Genomic DNA, 19,726 nt, shown 5'->3' with positions numbered 1-19,726 from the left:
TTTATTTAATGCTTCAAAATAAGAACAGTTCCCCTCCCATATCCTCTCCTAAGAAAAGAAGTATCATTGTATATTTTCCTCACTAAGCATAATAACAGACTTATGTGAATTACAGACTCATTATCTTTCTTTAAATAAGCTCAGGAACATCTATTTAAAAATTATTTGATCTTCTGTAACAGAAAAAACTGTGCAACCTTGTTTTCATTTAATAGGCCAACAGAAGGATTACAAAAACCCATGTCCCCTTTTATTAACAGGACATCAATACAAACTTCTTCCTTTGCATTTGCAAGTAAAAGGGCAGAGTTGGGGCAAAAAACATTCCTCAACAGAACAGTTGCCACTGACTTACCATACAAAGACAAAATCTGATCACAGCTGCCACCTGACAAGAGAGCAGGACAGATAAGGATTCTAAAAGTCCTGAAGGAATTGCATAACTGACAAAATTACTATTCAGCAAAGCACCAGTTACAGCACATTTAAAGGGATGTATCACAAAATATAACAATGGGCAGTATCACTTTCAGCAATTTTTAATGAATACCTAGAAAGAGTAAGATAAAAAAAATCCAGGCCCTCAGATGCCTAATCCTATTGTACAGCTATGTTAAAAGGATGCCTATACAGAAAACCAGCAGCCATAACTACAGAGGGTTTCATTTTTTTAATGAGCTGCAGTTCAGAGGACACAGGTAAGACATGGCCCATTTTGTCCTCAAAAATACTAAAAATAATGAAGCCAACAAACCATGTTTTTATTAAATATTTACTTACCATCTTCCATGTCTTCTTCAGTGTTGTTATGCCCATCAGCCATTGCTACATTACCATTAATGACAGGATTTTGAGTAATTCTTGGAGGATCATCTGTATCTCCAGCTAACAGGGGAAAAAAAAAAAAAAAAAAAAAATCAGCTGTATTAACATTTCTGTCTCAGGTAGTGCTTACAAGACACACAAAGGGCACACTTTTGGGCAAAACAGTTTCTCCTTAAACTATAGCACAACAAATCTACTTGTATGGTATATAAACTGTAAAATTCCTCAAACAGATGAATACTTATGGATGAAGCAAAAAGTCCACATTGATGCAGAATAGAAATACAAAGAACATAAGCTGATTCTTAAGTTTCCAAATGGCCTTACAGTCAGCAACTCATAATCAAGTCTCCTTAAACAAAAACTTTAAAGTTACTTTTTCTGGTGTTCCACATTTTTATACAGATATAAGTTTCTAATAGAAGACTTTCTAAATTAACAAGTTGACTTCTTCAGTGTCACTGCTTTAAAAAAAAAAACAACAACAAAAACAAAAAACACAAAACAAAACTAAACATCTAACCAAGTGTAACAGTAAGATGTAAATCTTTTGTGGGAAAAATTGGAGAGGAAATCCTTTACTACCTCATGCAACAATTTCCAGGTTCTGGCCATCACTGCTCTTATGTTTTGCTACAGTAACCGTTTGAGAGACATGTAAAAACCACTAGAAAAATAGAAATGAAACAATACCATGAACTAAAGCCCCACTATTTTAAAGACGTGTTGCTTTGACTGCACAAGCATCTTCCTGACCTATCCAACCACCAACCACCTTCCTCCATTGCTTGCACATCGGAAGCTGATCGATCATTTGAGCGTGATTATAGGAAGCAGATATATTCTTGAATAAACTGTTTTCTCACCAAACTGTAAAACCCCTTGCAACCAGTTGAAGGCAAGCACCACTTAACACTGAAGGCTCTGGTAAGTTCCTCTTTGCTATACCTGTCCTGCTGTTGTGTGTTCATTCCCAGGACACCGAGAGCAGCCCTCAACCCCCCACCCCGGCAGCGCGGGCGGGCAGGGCGCGGGTAGGCGGCCCCTCTCAGCACCCTGGACAGCGCCCCGCTCCCGGGGCCGGGCGGGGGGGCTGCAGGCACCCGCGGTACAACAGGGACAGGGGCCGCCGTGGGGACAGTCCCCGCGGTCCCCGCAAGCGGGGGGGGGAAGGGACAGCTCGGTAAGCCACGCGAGCAGGGAAGCTGTGGGTTCGCGTGGCAAGGGCGTGCTCCAGGGGCTGCAGGGGCGGCCTCGGCCAGAAGCTGCTAGAAGCTCTGTCCAACAGAGCCCAGGCCAGCTGACTCACAAGGCGAGACCTCCAGGCCCGAGACCTCCGGGATCAAATATTTCAGAAGGGAGGCAGCAGGGTGGGGGAAACCTGCGCAACAGCAGCTGCAGCTGGAGAGAGGCGGGGGGCTGTGAGAGCAGCAGCCCTGCAGCCCCCCAGGGCAGGGCAGGGCAGGAGGGGGCCGGGGGGCTCCAGGCACCACAGCAGAGGTTCCCCAGCAGCCCAGTGAGGCCCACAGTGAGGCAGGATGTGTCCCCCTCTGCCCATGGAGGTCCATGAGGGAGCAGACACCCCCCCCCAGCCCGGGCAGGACCCCACGCCGGGGGCAGGGGGTGCCCGCAGGAGCCGTGACCCGCGGGCAGCGGCGCTGGGGCAGGGCCTGTGACCCCACGGGGGACCCCGGCTGGAGCCGGCTGTTCCTGAGGGGCTGCACCCAGCCGTGCATGAAGAACTGTAGCCCGTGGGGCGGCCCCACGCTGGGGAAGTGCACGGAGAACTGTCACCTGCGGGAGGGCCCCCACGGTGGAGCAGGGAGCAGCAGAGACAATGGGTGATGAAGTGACCGTAACCCCAGTTCCCCAGTCCCCTGCACTGCTCAGGGGCAGGAACTAGAGAAATCAGGAGTGAAGCTGAGCCCGAGAAAAAGGGAGGGCTGGGAAAAAGGTGTTTTTCCGATTTGAATGGCAATAAGTTGAACTAATTTCCCCATGTTGAGTCTGTTTTGCCCGTGACTGTAATTGCTAAGTGATCTCCCTGTCCTTCTCTCAACCCAGGAGCCTTTTGCTGTATGTTCCCTCCCTTGCCCAGTTGAGGAGGGCAGGGAGAGCGGCTTTGGTGTGCACTTGGCACCTGCACTCGATCACCAGTTGCTTCACAGTCCTTCCTCTCCTCCGCCACGCAGAGGTGTGCACCTCACGCTCTTGCAGCCTCATTCCAATTCACAGTACACAAGAAAAGATACTTTCACAACCGACACTCCTGTTCAGACTATTTACTCTCCTAGTAAATCCACCGAGCTAATAACCTCTGCCCCCAGCATGAACAGAAACAGGTCAGGTTAGAGACTTACTTCTGGATTAGAGCTACAAAAGATCACAAACTTTGCGCTCAAACACAGCTTTCGGAAGCTTACTAGGACACAGCAGATCTCACTGAGGCAGGAGTGAAACACATACGCTGCAACATACAGTATGCAGCATCCACAATAAAGTGTGCACCCTTCTCATTATTAATAAGAAAGCAAAATCAAATATGACTTAAAGTTTTGATTTTATTAGAAAAAGGTTTGCAGAAGACTGGCACCTGAGCAGTACAGCTGCAGAAGTCCCCACTAACAGCTCTCTGCATTGGTAACACTGCAGTGCAGTAGAACAGCAAGTTAAAATGAACATAACTCAAAATACAACAAAATTAAAGGTAGGGGGGACAGGTCTGAACTGCCGTAATTCAAGAACAGGAAAAGAAAGAAAGAAACACCCTAAGTTTATTTCCACAGCTTGCTTGCCTTTTTTTTTCCTCCTTTCTTTCTTTTTAATCTTTTAACAGCATGGTTATAATCTAACAAGGAAGCTGTCTTCTGGTTCACTTTTATCTGGAAGCATACAGCATGCCCACAGCAACGCAACAATTGCTTACGCTAAATTAATACCAGGGGTTTACTATTCTTAAATAAATACTTATTTAATATATGTTATAAACTTTTATTTATTACAAAATATTTATATTTTTGAAGTTATCATCAAGGCAACTTAGTATCTAGAAACAAACGGAAGTAAACACCTGAGGGATAGTGAAGATCTTCACTAAAAGCTCATCCAAAATATTCTTTTAACAGAGTATTTAATATTCTTTTAACAGAGTATTTAAGCGTTGATACTGTGTTTTATGGGGAAAGAACTGTCCTTAACTAAGAAAAAGAGCTTTCTGTGAGACACAGCTCTACATTCCCCAAAAGTATGAATGGTTAGCAGAGAGAAGGGAGAAAATGCAGAATAGATCATAGCAAAAGCAATCAAGATAAACAGAGGCAGCTTCTGAGAGACAGTATTTAGTGATAAGATAAAGTCAATGATGATATATAACACTGCTGCTTTTTCTGACATATTGACACACATTTTGTAATACAGCTCTCGGATATGGAACCCAGATAACACTAGCAAATGTTTTGGGCTTCTGTGAATAAAGGAAAATTTTAACTACTAAAAATTAAACTTTGCAGTAAATACTTTGCACAAACAAAACACAGTCCTTTTTCAACAGATTTACTAGCAAGAAGTATGACAAAAATCTATTTTCAACTATAGCACTGAAAACCAGTAATTTATGTTTTCCTCTGTTGTCCTTAAGAGCTCATAGGAAAGAACTGTCTAATCACACCAAGATTTAATTAAGAAATGTTTTTTCCTTCACTTCAAGCAGAACGATGCCAAAGAATTATTCAAATTATACAATACAGGACTAAGAAAAAGTACCTGTCCACACTGGCCAGGAGAACCTTCCTATTAAACATACTGCTTAATACATTGCTGTCTTTAATGCAGCTTAAACCACAGTGTGTCAACATCACCCCAGTCACATCATCTGTCAGTTTCTAGACCAGAATACCCGGTTTAATCGTATCCCTGGAATAAATTAAAGATGCAGTCCATTAATCAACCAAAAGTTAACACAAACCACATAAATTAAGTACTACAACAGAGCATTAAGTGACCTTATGAATAAGGAATAGGTTTAACTCTTTAAATACTAACTTGCCGCAAATATTAAACTGCAAGAATTTTTTGCAGTACTGCAAAATATTAAACAAACACAACTTTCAGTACAAACATTTTAGACACTATTAGACTGATGAAGGGCACTTAAGTTGTTTCCTACCTACCCAAAACGCAACACCTACAACTTTGTAGATATTCTTCCATTACAAAAAGGAATGCAAGGCAACATGAAGCATAGTGAAAATTTCTTCTGAAACATTCAAGGTTATATACAGTTTTCTATCTACTCATGCCACTGCACTACAAACAATACAGCCTGAAGTGTTAAAAGGGGGTCTCTACAGTTTAAAGGTTAAGGCACCTTCCAAGAAGAGGTATTTCAGACATTACTGAGTCTGATCATGAATGCTGAAAAGAAATCAGGTCTAAAATCTGATATATACAACTGGAACGAAACTGGACTATGACAAAATAGTTTGGGAAGTTAGTAAGAAGCATCAGTCACCTTAGACAAATCACTGGATCATATATAAATGACTGCAGGTGCACACTTTCGTTGCTCATTAACTAGCTGTCACCAAAGTGTTGAGATGAAAGCCTGAAAGCAAAATGGTTATTGCAAGTGATACTAATGGCAGGGGGGAGAAACTACAATCTTGCCACGGGGTGCCAGACTTTACAGAAAGTATTAAAAAAAAAAGGAGAAAAAAAAAATCTCCTTCTTATTGACTATAACCTCAGCATTATCATACTCAAACACTCACACTGTTAAGTAATCAGAACGAAAATAGCAACAATGATTAAAAGATACTACTCAAAAAAAGCTGTTCAGGTGGATTCAGCTGGTTTAGTAAGATGAACTCAGTGTCACTGAAAGATATATTGCTCTATTGTTCTACTGTTCACAATAACTTAAATCTACAGGGAAGGAACTCCAAAGTTTGCTGTATTTTTCTCCTATCAATGAGACAGCAGAAAAGATTTTGTCAAGATCACATGGCTGGTGGCACAACATAAGCTCTGTTACAAGACCAGAGCACTGCAGAATTTCATCTCTCTCCAAGATGCAAGATATGTTGCTCAGCAGTAAACGTGCTTGCAGTCACATGTGGACAAAAGCTACAGAATGACTCCACTATCACAGCAATTAAATTACAGCAGAACATTGCTACTACTTCTATGATAATGTCAACAGGCTACTAACTTCATAGGTTTCAGTCATGACTCATACCACACCAAATATTCAACTTTTGAAAGATTATCGATAATGCTTGTCATTAGCTTTTGGATCTGGCAGCCACAGAGGAGAAACTGAAGCAGTCTCCCTGGCAGGTTATGAAACATTTATGTTTCCTTTTGAGGTTAAAGAGACCACAATGGAGGAGTAAGTGACATGAAAATCTTGCTTACGATTATCATGTACAACCGCCTCACCATGGAAATGACTAGTATTGGGGATGTTAACATGTCACTAGAGACTGTTCGTGTAGACCTCCATGCAGAACTGCCACAGCTATCCCAGAAACAACAAGGAAGTTGCACTAACTGTAGCATTAGCAGGCTGAGAAGAAGTCAGACAGTCATTCACTGCTGGCAGCAGTCTTGAAGACTTTGATGAACCATACTTCATATCCAGGGTTCTGCCTTTACAGGGGGAAAGCTGAAAACACATGACTTTCTCCTCTGCTGCTGGACTAGACAGACATTCCAGAATCAAAGCCTTCCTAACAGTATGTACTGATTAAAGTGGGGGTACGTGTGGGTGTGAATCCCAGTGGATGAGTGAAGCTGCAGTCAACACTAAGAAAACTGACTTACTGAGCACAAAATATAAGGTGGTAGGAGGTAAGAATAAAGTCAGACAACTTAAACCTCACTGAAAAATGAACAAAGTCAGTCTTGAAGCAGTCAAATTACATCAGCATCAAATGATATCAGTTGCATGCTGAACATGCAGTCCAGGTCCAGCTTTGTACCTCAGTGTCAGAACCCATTGGACCACCTGAAAGCAGAGGAACCTGTAACGACCCCCTGGGGCAGCCCTGCCGAGCTACTGATCCTTCAGCACTCACTGCCTAACTCCTCTTCAACTGTGGAAGATACTATAATCCCTTCAAAGAGTTTTAAAAAAAGTATTATTTTAAAATACAAAAATAGTTTAAATATGTCAAACTTATAAAAGTTTACTTCTTCAGTGCATAATTCAGAATGCCAGTCTCACATGGATAATAGCACACAAGGAAAAAAAATTTAAAATCACCATTGCTAGAAATTATAATGAAAAAAAACATTCAGTGATTTCAAGTGCTATATTAAATAATACCTCTTTTACCACCAAACTGACCTTTGATATTATAACTACTGGGCAGCATATCAAAATACATATTTGAAAAAAATCATCAAGCAAGCAGTAAATGCAGTGCTTCTGAAGCAGTTACTGAACTATGGTGGTGCAAAGAAGACACTGATAAAACTCATTCAGAAAACCTTAAAGCAAAAGCATTACTTCCTGAAAGTAAATACGAAACTTAGATGCATGTGAGGAAGGTAAAGTATACCTGCCTTTAACTAGAAAAAAAACCATGCAAACGCATTACTTCACAACTCTCTGTAGCAAAGCCCCCAAACCATGCCTGTAAGCAGGCTGCAGGTAGTGTACTGCGCGAGTGGAACTGGGTTTTATGTGACTATACTAGCAGCTCACAAGAAAACCTGTGGGCTCCAGCCACTTGCCCCTCCAGAAGTCTGGAAGCCACTGCTACAAAAGCCAGCAGAAGCCAGATTAATAGGCATTACTCCCAGGAGGCAGGGTTTGTTTTTTTTTTGGGGGGGGGGGACGGGGGGGGGGACGGAGACACCAAAAAAAAACCACCACACAACCCAAAAAAAACCCCAAAAACCAAAACACTAACAACACACACCAAGATTAGCCAAATAAGTTCCCAACTCTACGATCTCCATGGGATTAATTTACAATAATCAATCTTTAAACAACTAGAAGCAAAATTTCCTCTTGCTTGCTCTGGAAGAACTCTGCCTTTCAGAAGAGAAACTATTTGGCCTCTAATCCCTACCTGTAGGTAGAATACAAACACCACTTACTGCACAAAGGGACTCAGGAGAAAAGGAATTAAATTAAAAGTGTTTCTACAGAGTTCTGTTTTTTCAAGACAGTCCTAGGTTGCTGCAATGAAAATCCAAAAAGGTATCAACCAATTTCTGTAGTGTGGCAGCCTTTCAAAAGGCATTTTAAAAAAAAAAAAAAAGGCAATCCACCTAAAGCATTTTTAAAGGATGAAACAATAATGGAGACAAAAATTAACTTGGCCAGTAGAATGGGAGGAGGGGAAAGGGAAGTATATAAATCCCCAAGACCCTACAGACTGATGTCAAGGTGTAGATAACTGCTGCCACAGATGTTTCCATGACTTGTAAAAATCATGTAATTTACTTTTACAGCTAGAAGGTAATTCTCACATTAGCAAAATAGTGGGTAGTTTGCTTTTGTTTCATTTACTATTTTTTCTTCCTTCATGGTTCATTACTTTCTCAATACTTGATCCACTGTCAAAAGGCGTATCTAGCAATGTAAACCTCTAAACAAGAAAGGTATGATCAAGGACAATGTCTTAAGAAGAAAAGGCTTTCTAGAAAAGTATCAGGAGACAAGAGGCAAGCTTACAGATAAAAGGAGAAAGGTGTTAGGAGTGTAGGAAGTGAGATGACTTGTAGCTAGGGAGACAAGGTTTAAAGGTCTTCGATGCTTCCAAAATTTGCCTTAGCAAATTCAGAAAGAAAGCAAGCAAGTAGAAAGGACATTTATTTACTAAAGAGCAAGTAGCCAACATTAGATCTTAAAAAAACCTAGAAATAGTATTATATGGAAGTCTCTTGCCCTCTAATTGCCATCTGAAACAAATAATTATTGCATTATTGACTGTGAATTGCAAATCACCAACAGAAGGAGATGATGCTGCACAAGACAGTAATGAAGAAGGAAACATTACTGGGATGGGACAGCTTCCTGGAAGCAGACTCACCATCTCTGCCATGCCTACAAAATATTTAGCAGCAATTAGACACACAGTCAGGCTGCAACCACCACTTAACTACACCGATCAATCACTATATATTGCTGTTGCCTTGTATTCCTATCATGTCTGCCTGTCCAAAGAGAACATCTTGACAAAACACAGGACGGCAAAACTGGTTTTAAATTGCACCAATGTACCTAACTGGGGGGGGGAAAGAGTCAGATTAATAGGTTACATGACTATTCTATTCTGAGATAAAACAAAGAAGTTGATTACACTAAGAAGCTCCTGAACACTAAACAACATGCATGAAAGATACCAGTCTGTAAGGTAAATAGTGCCTGAAACTTCATCCTACTGAGAAAGTTATCTTAATGTGAAAATAGAAGAGGTACAATGTAACACTGTGCCTAGAAAAATAGCCGAGAACAAATAGCATACACAGAACATGCTCTATAAACCAGGCAATTTGCTGCAGCAACTCATTTATCCACTTATATTTGAAGAGGAAAGCTGTCTGATGGCACTTTACAAAACAAAATTTTAAGTCTTAAAAATATGATTAACTTCTTATAGATGTGTATAAAGCATTTAGGATTTTATCAATGCAATTACTCAGCAGACCAAAAGCTGCCATTTAAGAAGTCACCCCAAAAAATTTACTAAAACAAACAGTGACTACATTACTGCCTGGTTTCAGCTGTTTAATTCTCTGCTTTATGAATAATTTAGCATTAAATGAAAGGCTGCATGAACCAGGGTTCAGTCTGGACACTAACAACACACCCATAATTACCCAATGTATTTACAACTTCATACTTTTGCTGATGAGTTTGTACAGACAGCCTTTTCATTTGAAGAAATTTTTCATACACTTTAAGCTCCAGGTGTTTAATAACTTGGAGTAGATAGCAACACCAGCACAAGTTTTTTCTTCAGTACAGTGATGTTATTTGATGTTGTATGTTATGATATTATATGACCTGCCTGTGTCACTAGCCTGGCTTTACCCATTCTACAGTGTCACAACCCCTTGGCGGTCATCAGGGCAAGAAGTCTGCTGAAAAATCTTTCGTAGCTCCTTCTCTTAGTCTGATGAGCCTTCTTAGCATAGGTTACACTTCTATAAAACTATCAGATCAGGAAGGCAGCAAGACTGCTTCTGGCTCCCATGTAATACTCAAAAATCAGTGACTAGAACAGCTGACAAATTATTTTCTTCCACATTAAGGAAAGGCTGAAACATCAGAAGTGTCATGAGCTATTACAACAATTACTGGACTTGCACTACCTTCTCTTTGCTGTATCTAGAGCAGCAAGGCCATAGAAGCAACTACCTTAACTCGTCACGTCTTGCCCCTGCACATTCCAGAGATGGTAGTATGATTACATCTTCGCTGAAGACAAGGCACTCGGTCCCAACCTACTGAACACACCCTAAACAATGTGTTTTTCAAGTATCACACCCCTCTTTATGTTTTACTGCTTTACTGAGTAATGGACTTACTGCAGCAACAAACGCTAAGCTCTCTGGCACTCATGACTAGAAAGGCTGAAAAACCACTCAAAGAAAAATGAACTTCTGACACAGAGAAGAAAAGGATACAAACTCAGGTGGAGCCAGGGCAGTCCAAGCATCACAGAGCATTTATGTGTACACATGACACTAGACTCAGCATGCTATAAACGATGTGATCACAATCTTGGCATTTTAAAAAAGACAATTAAATAGCAATTAAAATTAGTTTATTTGGATAATAATATGAGCATGTTAAAGGATCAGTGATTATGCTCCCATTGGCACCTCCCTCTTTTCCTGTCAAAGTAAAGGAAAGCACACACCTTCACCATCCAGACCAGCACAAATCTTAGTAGTCAACTAGATAAGTTTTCAAACACACTTCTGTATCATTTTGGATGAGTACAGTCCACAGTCTCAAAGTTTTGGGGTGCACCTACTGAAGTCAATACTACAACCTAACGCTTGTTATATACTTAAGCAGCAAAAAGGGTTTGCACGTTTAACAGTAATATAAAACATTGCCTTACACGGGTTAGTGTGATGACATATACCACTGAAGGTAGACTGATTCGGTGTAGGAACTTTGTTACAAAGTCAAAATATTATTTGCCATTATTTCAGATTCTGAAATTCTGATTGAGAATGGATTCATAGGTACAGCAAATGCTAACTGTACTGCTCAGTCCTGAAGCGTGCTGAACTTTGCTCAGACTAGCAGTAGCATAGAAAGGTAGCATGAATATATTAAATCTTTTTTTCCTATTACTGACACAATTTCTTTTAACTGTTGAAACATTGTTGGATCTGTCCATATTGGAGTTTAAGTGCAAAATCATTTCCTAGCAAATAACCAAAGTGGATAATACAGATTTTGCACTGCAATTGATTTTACAGACACTAGGAGGAGAAAAAAAATTACTTTTAGGCTTGTACCTTAATTTACCTTTAAACAGGACAGATCACTCCAAGCTAGAGAAGCTGTGCAAAGTGCACATCAGAGACCTCACACCTAGGACCTGATGCCTTTAGCATTTCTTCCTCTTATTTTCAGCATTGCTTTTAAAGGTTTTCCTCTATCACTGGAGATTTGCTAATGTTGATCTTGTTTCACCTCTTCTGTCTTATGTTTTCTGCTGTGCAGAGAAATGGATAGACATGTAAAGCAGGTTCAAAGGAATCCGACTTAGTGGTTACAGGTAGCTAGTAATTCCAAGACCAGGCTTTTGTGAGAAGAGGGAAAGGCAAACAAATCAGCATCAGGATAGTAACTTTAAAAATTGAGATACAATTGTGAAGAAGAGAGCAAGCAGAGTTAATGATATTTCCTGCTCATTGGACAACACATGCTTAAATCTGGGCTTCTTTGCCAAATAGTACAGGAGTCTAAATCAAATATGCTCACAAGAAATTACTCCTTTTAGGCTAACAATGCAACTACTAAACCTGCGTTAAAGGTGGCTATTATAGCAAAGCAGCATGAAATCACACACCAAATCACCTACAAACTTGATCTGGTAGTCCAATGGTGAATATAGAAAAATGCAAAAATATTCTTGGGTACACAGACAGTGGTGATTTGCCCCATGATGCACATACTGCTCAGCTGGCATGCACAACTGGAAGACCTAGGGAATTCCTAAGCAGAGCATCTGACCATATATTGTTCTTGAAGCAGTATATCTATAAAGAAGAACTACTACAGGCTCTAATTAGCACAGTGCACTGAATACTACAACCATCTGAAATGATAATACAGAAGCAGAAAGATACTGTTTATAAGGGGAACCATAAATAAAGCTTGATCTGTGTGCTGGTTTAACTTCTTCATATAACATGTCAACAGGTTAAGAATGAGGACAAAGAATACTAACTGGATATATTCTCTTCAGAGAAAAAGTGACTAAAGGGGGCTATAGGGCATGTCAGACAAGTATCCGGAATAGCAGGGGGTTGAACAACACCCAAACAAAAAAACACCACCGGAGAACAATTATTTTCTACTACTTACAACACAAGGGGCTTTACATTAAATTACCAGAATGAGAGTTTAAAGGAAACAAAACCCTTTTTCATGCTGTATGTGAAACTTCTGAAGGCTCTGAAACATTCTGTAAAAGATGCTGCGGAGGCCAAGACGCACCCCCAGCTCCCTCTGGCTCCAAGGCAGTGTCAAAGCACAGCACGCAGGTTCGACTGGTCAACAAAGGGAGCCAGGGCAGGCTGCAGGGAACAGGCATGGGGAGGGACACTGCTGTAGAGCACCTTCCCAGGGCTCCATCTCATGGCTCTGGGACTTCCTGACCTGAGGATAGTGCCTCTGCATTTCAAAATGCCCTACGATCATGTGCCCCACTTTCCAAACCAGCAGACATTAGCCGTATTTACAACACTCCAGCAGTGAGTGTCACAGTTTAGCTGTTGTACAAAGTAACTCGTTCTTTTTGTTTTCAGTCCCTCCTTTGATGTTACATTCTGTGTTCTGGGGGTCTTACATTGCTTCTGTTTCACCTTGTCCTGCCACTCTGCTTTCCAGACTTCTAGCACACCTTTCCTCAGTTACCCACGACACTGGGGGCAGAGGGACACTTCCTAGTCTACTTAGCCATTACTGCTACAGCAGCCATTTGATACCTTTTATGATCTTTATTCTCCTTGTTGTAGCTTCTTAACTTCTCCTATACCTTTTTAAGATGGAGGAAGTAAGCAAGGCCGTTAACCAGGTTGCACTCAGTGTTCAAGATGCAGCAGCACAGTGAACTTATACAAAGCATATATTATTTCCCACTCACTTCCGAAGGCAAAGCAATGAACGGAAGAAGAATCCATCAGGAGCCATGAAAAGGCACAGAGGCAGCCTGGCCAGGCTCAGACACCCTCGGGGTGAGCACAGCAGGGAACTTGCCATACCTCCCCTGCCCTAACATCTAACACAAGCATCTGCTACTGACAGACCTCAAGACATCAGGTTAAACAATTTTTACTCAATCCAGGGAGGCTAATCTTATGCAAATATGCAGGGTTCCATAAGAAGCTTTTGAACATTCATACTAAAGAACATGTTACCAGCCTACAGGTTTTTTTTAAAAAATATATATATACACACAAGACTCCTGACTGAGAACACAGTTTTGTACCGTCTATAAACTTTACTGAGGTGGGGGAGGAGGGGAATCTATTGCAGAAGTGTTTAGCACTTTGCATTCAAATAAGAGCGCGACTGCACCCAAGTCACGCTTCTCTTCCACTTCAAGAAAAACAATCCCAGTTGCCGAGAAGCATCCACATGGTGCAGGGCAGGGAGCAGGATCAGCCCCGGGCTCCCCACCCAGCCCTGCACCCACGGGTGATGGCTTTGCCTCCCAGCCCAACGCCGGTGCTTCTGAGGGTTTCCTCCTGTTTGAGTGTGCCGCACCAGGAACTGCACTGCAGATTAGCCGCTGCCACAGTCAAGCACGGAGCTGAACCGGCTGGCATGGGTCTGCCCAATACTGATAAATCCTAACCTCATATCAGGGTTGCTTTTACAAGTCTAGATTAACCATGGGGAAAATGACAACAACAATTCAACCATTCAAGGTTTGTTGTTGGGGGTTTTTTTTGTTAAGCCCTTTATGTGAACTGATACACACACGTGCATGGCCTGGTAACCAAGGGATATTTACCGTTTCCTCCCAACGATATAAGAAACACCACTGGCAAAACCATCAGTTTCTATTGAAATTCAGATTTTGCTGTGTTTAACAACACACACACTTCAAGCACAATGGTAAACTATGATTTTAAGAGATTCCTACCAAAAAAAAAAACCAATTCTATACTTTGGGTTAATTTTATCATTTGTTTTCACTTCAATTGACATGAAGTTTATTCTAAATCTAAAATTAACAACTGCAGAGCGAGCAAAACAAAACACATTCCTTTTTCAAATAGGATGCTTTACAATGAGCTAGACAAGCTGCTTTTTTGTTCTCCATGACACAGATTTCAGCATTTTCTATTCTCCACCAGTTGCCCAAATTCCTGAAAGACAGTTCCCAGGAGTTTTTGAGGTTGTTACTTAATAAGCTCAACTTTCCAACCTCATTTGTTAGCACTGTTCCATGTTCTACAAAAATCTTCACTGAACCAGAGGCCAGGCAGAGAATGGCTATAGGCAGGGGAGTGTGCAGCTGGGACAGTGGACTTGGTGATGTCCCTGGCTTGAGACAGGCAAAAAGCTCAGGGCTGGTGCCCCAGGGGGCAGGGGCTGGGGGGGGGGGGGGGGGGGGGGGCACCCCATCCTGCTCCCCTTTAGTACAGAAGCCCCCTTCTGGACATCAGAAGTGTCACCATTTTGACTGGAGTCTCCACAAAGATTTTGGGGTCTGGACACTCCTCCCAAGAGATCACAGCCATTAAATTTCTGGCCAGCCTTAATTTACTGATCATCTGCCAGGTGCCTTCTCCTGCTTTGTAGCATGAACACCTACCAGAGAACTGAACCAAGAGTCTTCCTCAGCCTTTACACACAACCATGAGGTCCCAAAGCAGTTTGGGCTTCCTTCAGCATTGACTTTTATTTTCTCTTTCCATTCTGGCAGCAACCTTTCTACCCTCAAGTGTTAATGCAGGGAGATAATTATTTGGACTTCAAGAAAGAGCTGATTATTGTTGTTAAATGTTCTAAAGATCAGCTCCTCTTAACTGCTTTGGAGAGGTAAGCTACTGTACTGAAAACATCCAAATGTTAGCAGATGCCAAAATTAACACTAAACCCTGCTAATTATTTAATACTGTCTACATGAAGAACAACTTTCTTCAAACAAATACCACAGTTGAAAAACTGTTTTGTATGGAAAACACATGGAATCTTGGGTATTAGCTTCCATTTTTTACCAAGGAATTCTTAAAAGAATGCAGAACAGGAATTCTATAATCCTCAGTTAAGCACTCCACTGACAATTTTATCACTTTTTTGTCAGCAATTTTGTTGTAGGTTTTGGGTTTGGGTGGTTTGTTTTTTTTTCATGAAAACAAAAGTAAACTTTTAAAAAGTGACAAAAAAAAAAAGCTTCTCCTGTTTAACTCTTCAGTGTTAAATAGCCAACCAGCTGTTCTGGTGCCAAAAAGGCTGCCATGGGACCACATAGCCAAGTCCGTGTACTAGTTAAGCAAACACAAACAGAAATGAAGTTATACTTAGTGTTCTATAGAAAACAATATACATATTAAAAAAAGGCACAACCATACACACATTTTGAGGATTGCTTCCTTTTTCAAATCCTAATACAAATGCACCAAGATCAATGAGGCAAAGAAACTACTGTGTACTCCACACCCACATTCACCAAGACTTGCTAAATTCAGCTCTCCAAAATCAAGCTACCTGAAATACAAACAAGAATTAAAAAAAACCCAACAAATATCTACTGATAAACACTGGAGCACCTGTAAACCTGCCATCATTTTTAAAACTATATCACAGGCAGAGCTTCTTCAACCATGTACATCACACAGTAACATTTGCAGCTGCAAACTTCAAAACTACGTGGTTTATGCAAATCGTGCAAACAACTATTTCAGAAACAGAAATTTAAGAGACACATTCAAGAAATGAGACCTTGCACCTCTGTAATGTAGATTTCATCTTGCAGTGTAACCAAGTAGATGAAGGGTGGAGGGATGATGCTTCGGATGGAGATTATTTTATATGCTGCAGCTCTTGTGTATTTCAGCACTCATTAACGCCCTGATGTGTCACCAATCCCAAATTACCACCCCAATTAGTTTTTCCCTAAAAAGGGAGATGAAACAAGTTGGTCAAAATTATTTTCCTCCTTCTTTGGAAAACCAGTTGCCTCACATGTGTCAGCCACACAGATTTGAGCAAAAATACATTCTGAAGAGGAAGTTGTACTTCACTGCTCACATGTTCGTTTTGTGTTTACTTTTGTATTTATTATTACTTTTTTTTTTTTTTTTTTTTTGCTTCATACACCAAATCCTCAGACAGTATTTCAATAGCTCTCTGGTCAACTATTTTTAGAGCATAAAGGCAACAAAACAGACTTCAAAATGTGTTTTAGAACAGCTGACTACTGCGTGTCACCCCATGAATTACATCTTTCTTATACTCTGCAAAACGCCCTAATTCCACAAATACACTCCCAATCTCAATACTCTATTCTTTCTGGCAAATCTTCCCAACTACTTCTAATTTTTGCTCCATTGCTAGTGCCACTCATCTGAAGCAAATTTTGAGGACTTCCAAAATTAATGACTGCCTTCGTGCTTTGCCTCTGGCTAGAAGCTGGTATAAACATCACCAAGGAATTACGCTGTATCTCAAATCCCTTATTCTATTGATGATGAATGATTCTTCCTTTGTTTCAGAAAAACCGTAAGTCCCTTAAATTTTCTCCACACCCTTTAATTTTCTCTCCAATAATATAGTATTTGTGGCCTGTGTCATCATCAGCCACTACAAACACACACACAGCTGTGACAGAAACCCTTACTACACACACTGCTTTTGCTCTAGCTAGTCCATTTACATTTCCTGCCACAACTTTTATCTCTCAAATGTTCTCAGTGTTTTGAGTATACCCCTGGAGCATGCAAAGGCAGATACTTTTTTTGTCAGTCCTCCCCAATACTGTGATCCTCATCTTAATTCCTCTCTTTTTCCTGGACTACTGTTCCGTGACTAGGACTGCTAGCAGTTTTCCCTGGGGCGAGAGGGAGCATGGGACAGTACACGGGAGGAGAAATAAATCCAAACATAGAGGTCTAATATGTAATTTCTGGCACTTTCTCAGCTCAGGACCTTTCACACACCACACACACACACACCCCCCCCAAAAAAAAAAAAATCAATTAAGAACCCATGTTTCCTCTTTCAAAAGCAGACAGGCCATGAGATCTTGCTTAAGAAACAGAAGTACACATAAAAAATGTGTCTGCAACTAGTGTGCAGTATTTGAAGGTTTCTCATCTAAAAGTCACTATTTTTTTAACACCTCATACTGACAGAATTAACGCAGAGCACTCCAATGTAAACGTCATTAGTCAGGTCTGACCCAAACCTGAAACAAGCTCCACATGTTACTGGTCAAAGTCAGAATAAGACCAGGATTTAAGAACTATTAAAGACAGTAATAATTGAACTGCAACTGTTATCCATGCAGGAATACCTTTCCCTTTCTGAAAGGGGAAACCTGGAAGAAAAAAAAAAAAAAACCAACCCAAAGTGACATGTCATGCCATGCCTTTGCAATAAAGAGTAAGAAGAGATATAAAAACCAAGAAAAACAAAGGCAAAATAGACTGGGACTGAAAAGAGAATGGTTATTTTGCTGGAAGTTATCAAGGAAGAGAAGCTGCACTCGGGGACACAGCACTCACGACCAGCAAAAGAATGAAACCAACCCTTTGATACAATATTCAGTTATTTCACCTACAAAGAGCAGGTGCCTGCAAGTAAGTGGCAATATGTTGTGTTTATCAGGGTGGTAACACAACACTGGCATACTTCTAACAGTTAAGCTACACAACAGGAAATTTAGCTGCGCACATGTAACAGGAGCGTCTTTTACCTGTTGAAGCTTGTTCACAAACCCCATCAGACACAATACATTGTCTAGATTTTTACCTAGCCAATCATTTGACCATAAAAATGCTAAAAGAAAGAAAACATTCACACACATTTTGATTTGCTCACATTCATATGGTCACATTCAGGTATTTCAATGTCCCTGTGGATGTGTTACTACTGATGCACTTTCAGCCCACTTTTTAAGAGCAAAGAAACCCTACAAGACCAGAAAAGTGACACACACACAGAGACAAGGGATAGGGTGAGTAGATGTCTGTCTCACTGGCTTGGACAGTCTGGGTAAGCAAGAGACTTCACTGAACATCCAGATTATAATCTGTGGGATACTAGAGATCTCCAGGATTTTATTAGAGAACTTCTACCAAGGTGTAGGATCTCCCCATACTTCCCTTCTCAAAGCAAGGCCCTGGGACTTAACCCACATGCAGCTGTATAGCAGGAGAGAGAAAATCCATCACAAGGACCAGACTGCACACACAGGAGAAATATCACACCCACTACTGTTGGGTTGCACAATCACAGATTTTAAAAAAAACAACAAACAAAACACGTTCCTTCTTTGTACAAACCACTGCAAATGCAACCCTCTGTTCCTTGAAAATAAAATATTTGCTTCAAAATGTTGACACAGAATAAATGACCCCAGAACAAAGAAATGCCTTTCAACATATCTTACAGGCACCTGGTTTTACCTCTTACTATTGCTTCTGCCATCATACCTGCCTAACAGATGTAGTGTACACAGCCAAATTTTGTTTTTAAAGTCGCAGGGCCAAGGTGGAGAGGGATTTTTAATTTTTTCATTCATTTCTGCAAATTATATTAGCAACCAACTCCATGAATTTCACAAGCAAAGGCTGGACTTCAACAATGCCGACAGTGCTTATTCCCTATCACTTCATACAAAACAGCATTCTTGAAGTCCAAGCACGCTTCAAATTCCTGCAACCTTCCTTCCCAGGCACATGGATTCTGAACTCACCCTGCTGAGCTGTCCAGGGAACACCCACTTGAATGTTGAGCTCCAGCTACTGGGGAAAAGGAAAGGATAAATGCACCCCACATCTATCTGCACAACATGCAAACTAAAACTCAAGACACTGGTGTCCAAAGTCCTCCGGCAGAATTTGGCATCCCTCTACAGTTAAGTTAAGAAGCTGCACTAAGTGACAAACTCCTGCTACAGGACAGCATGTGTAACAACTGCTGTTCTAGGGGTAGTTTTATACCTTATTTTCCCATTTATTTTTTTTTTAATGTACAAATATGAAGTATTTTAGAGGAATGGCGTTTTGAACATAAAAAAGCCTGCTGGACAGGCACGATATCCATGTGATTTCTGTTGTCAATTTTAACAAGCATGCAAACAGGCAAAAGACAGGATCAAACAAGATAGAGCTTTCTCACTTTCCATTCAACAAGGAATAAGATCAGAAATTACAGTATTGGTATTATTTGCAGTATTTAATATTATTTTATTATTACTGATATTATTGTAATAGTTTACATGAATATTTTATCTTGGATCAAAGAAATGACCCCTACACTTTAATTCATACACTAGTGTACTTGGTTTGGCCAGATCTCAGACCAAGATTTATCCAGCAGCAATCCAAGTGTCAGCCATACAGTTTCTCAACACCCAACAGTCAGAATCTCTGCTTACGCAGGTTCGTAACCCTCAAGATGCTTTATCTTAAGGCAGAAACAGAAAACAGCACGCAAAAGCATGTGTTCCAGGTCATT

At 40.7% G+C, this 19,726-nt stretch overlaps 1 protein-coding gene across 2 annotated transcripts in view; it reads right to left on the bottom strand.

Annotated features, from left to right (window-relative positions):
- USP7 (ubiquitin specific peptidase 7) overlaps positions 1-19,726 on the bottom strand; it is a 75,581-nt gene that overhangs the window by 41,606 nt on the left and 14,249 nt on the right. The window contains exons 2-3 of one of the 2 annotated variants that reach the window (XM_040589042.1): positions 781-885; positions 356-388 (exon numbers count right to left, since the gene is read on the bottom strand). In XM_040589042.1, coding sequence (XP_040444976.1) covers positions 356-388; positions 781-885 — 138 coding nt within the window. The remainder of the gene's footprint in view (positions 1-355; positions 389-780; positions 886-19,726) is intronic. The other variant, XM_040589043.1, reaches the window with a different exon arrangement.

The sequence above is a fragment of the Falco naumanni genome, chromosome 4 (genome assembly GCF_017639655.2).
Source record: "Falco naumanni isolate bFalNau1 chromosome 4, bFalNau1.pat, whole genome shotgun sequence".
Lineage (NCBI taxonomy): Eukaryota > Metazoa > Chordata > Aves > Falconiformes > Falconidae > Falco > Falco naumanni.
This window is presented reverse-complemented; position numbering and strand designations above follow the sequence as displayed.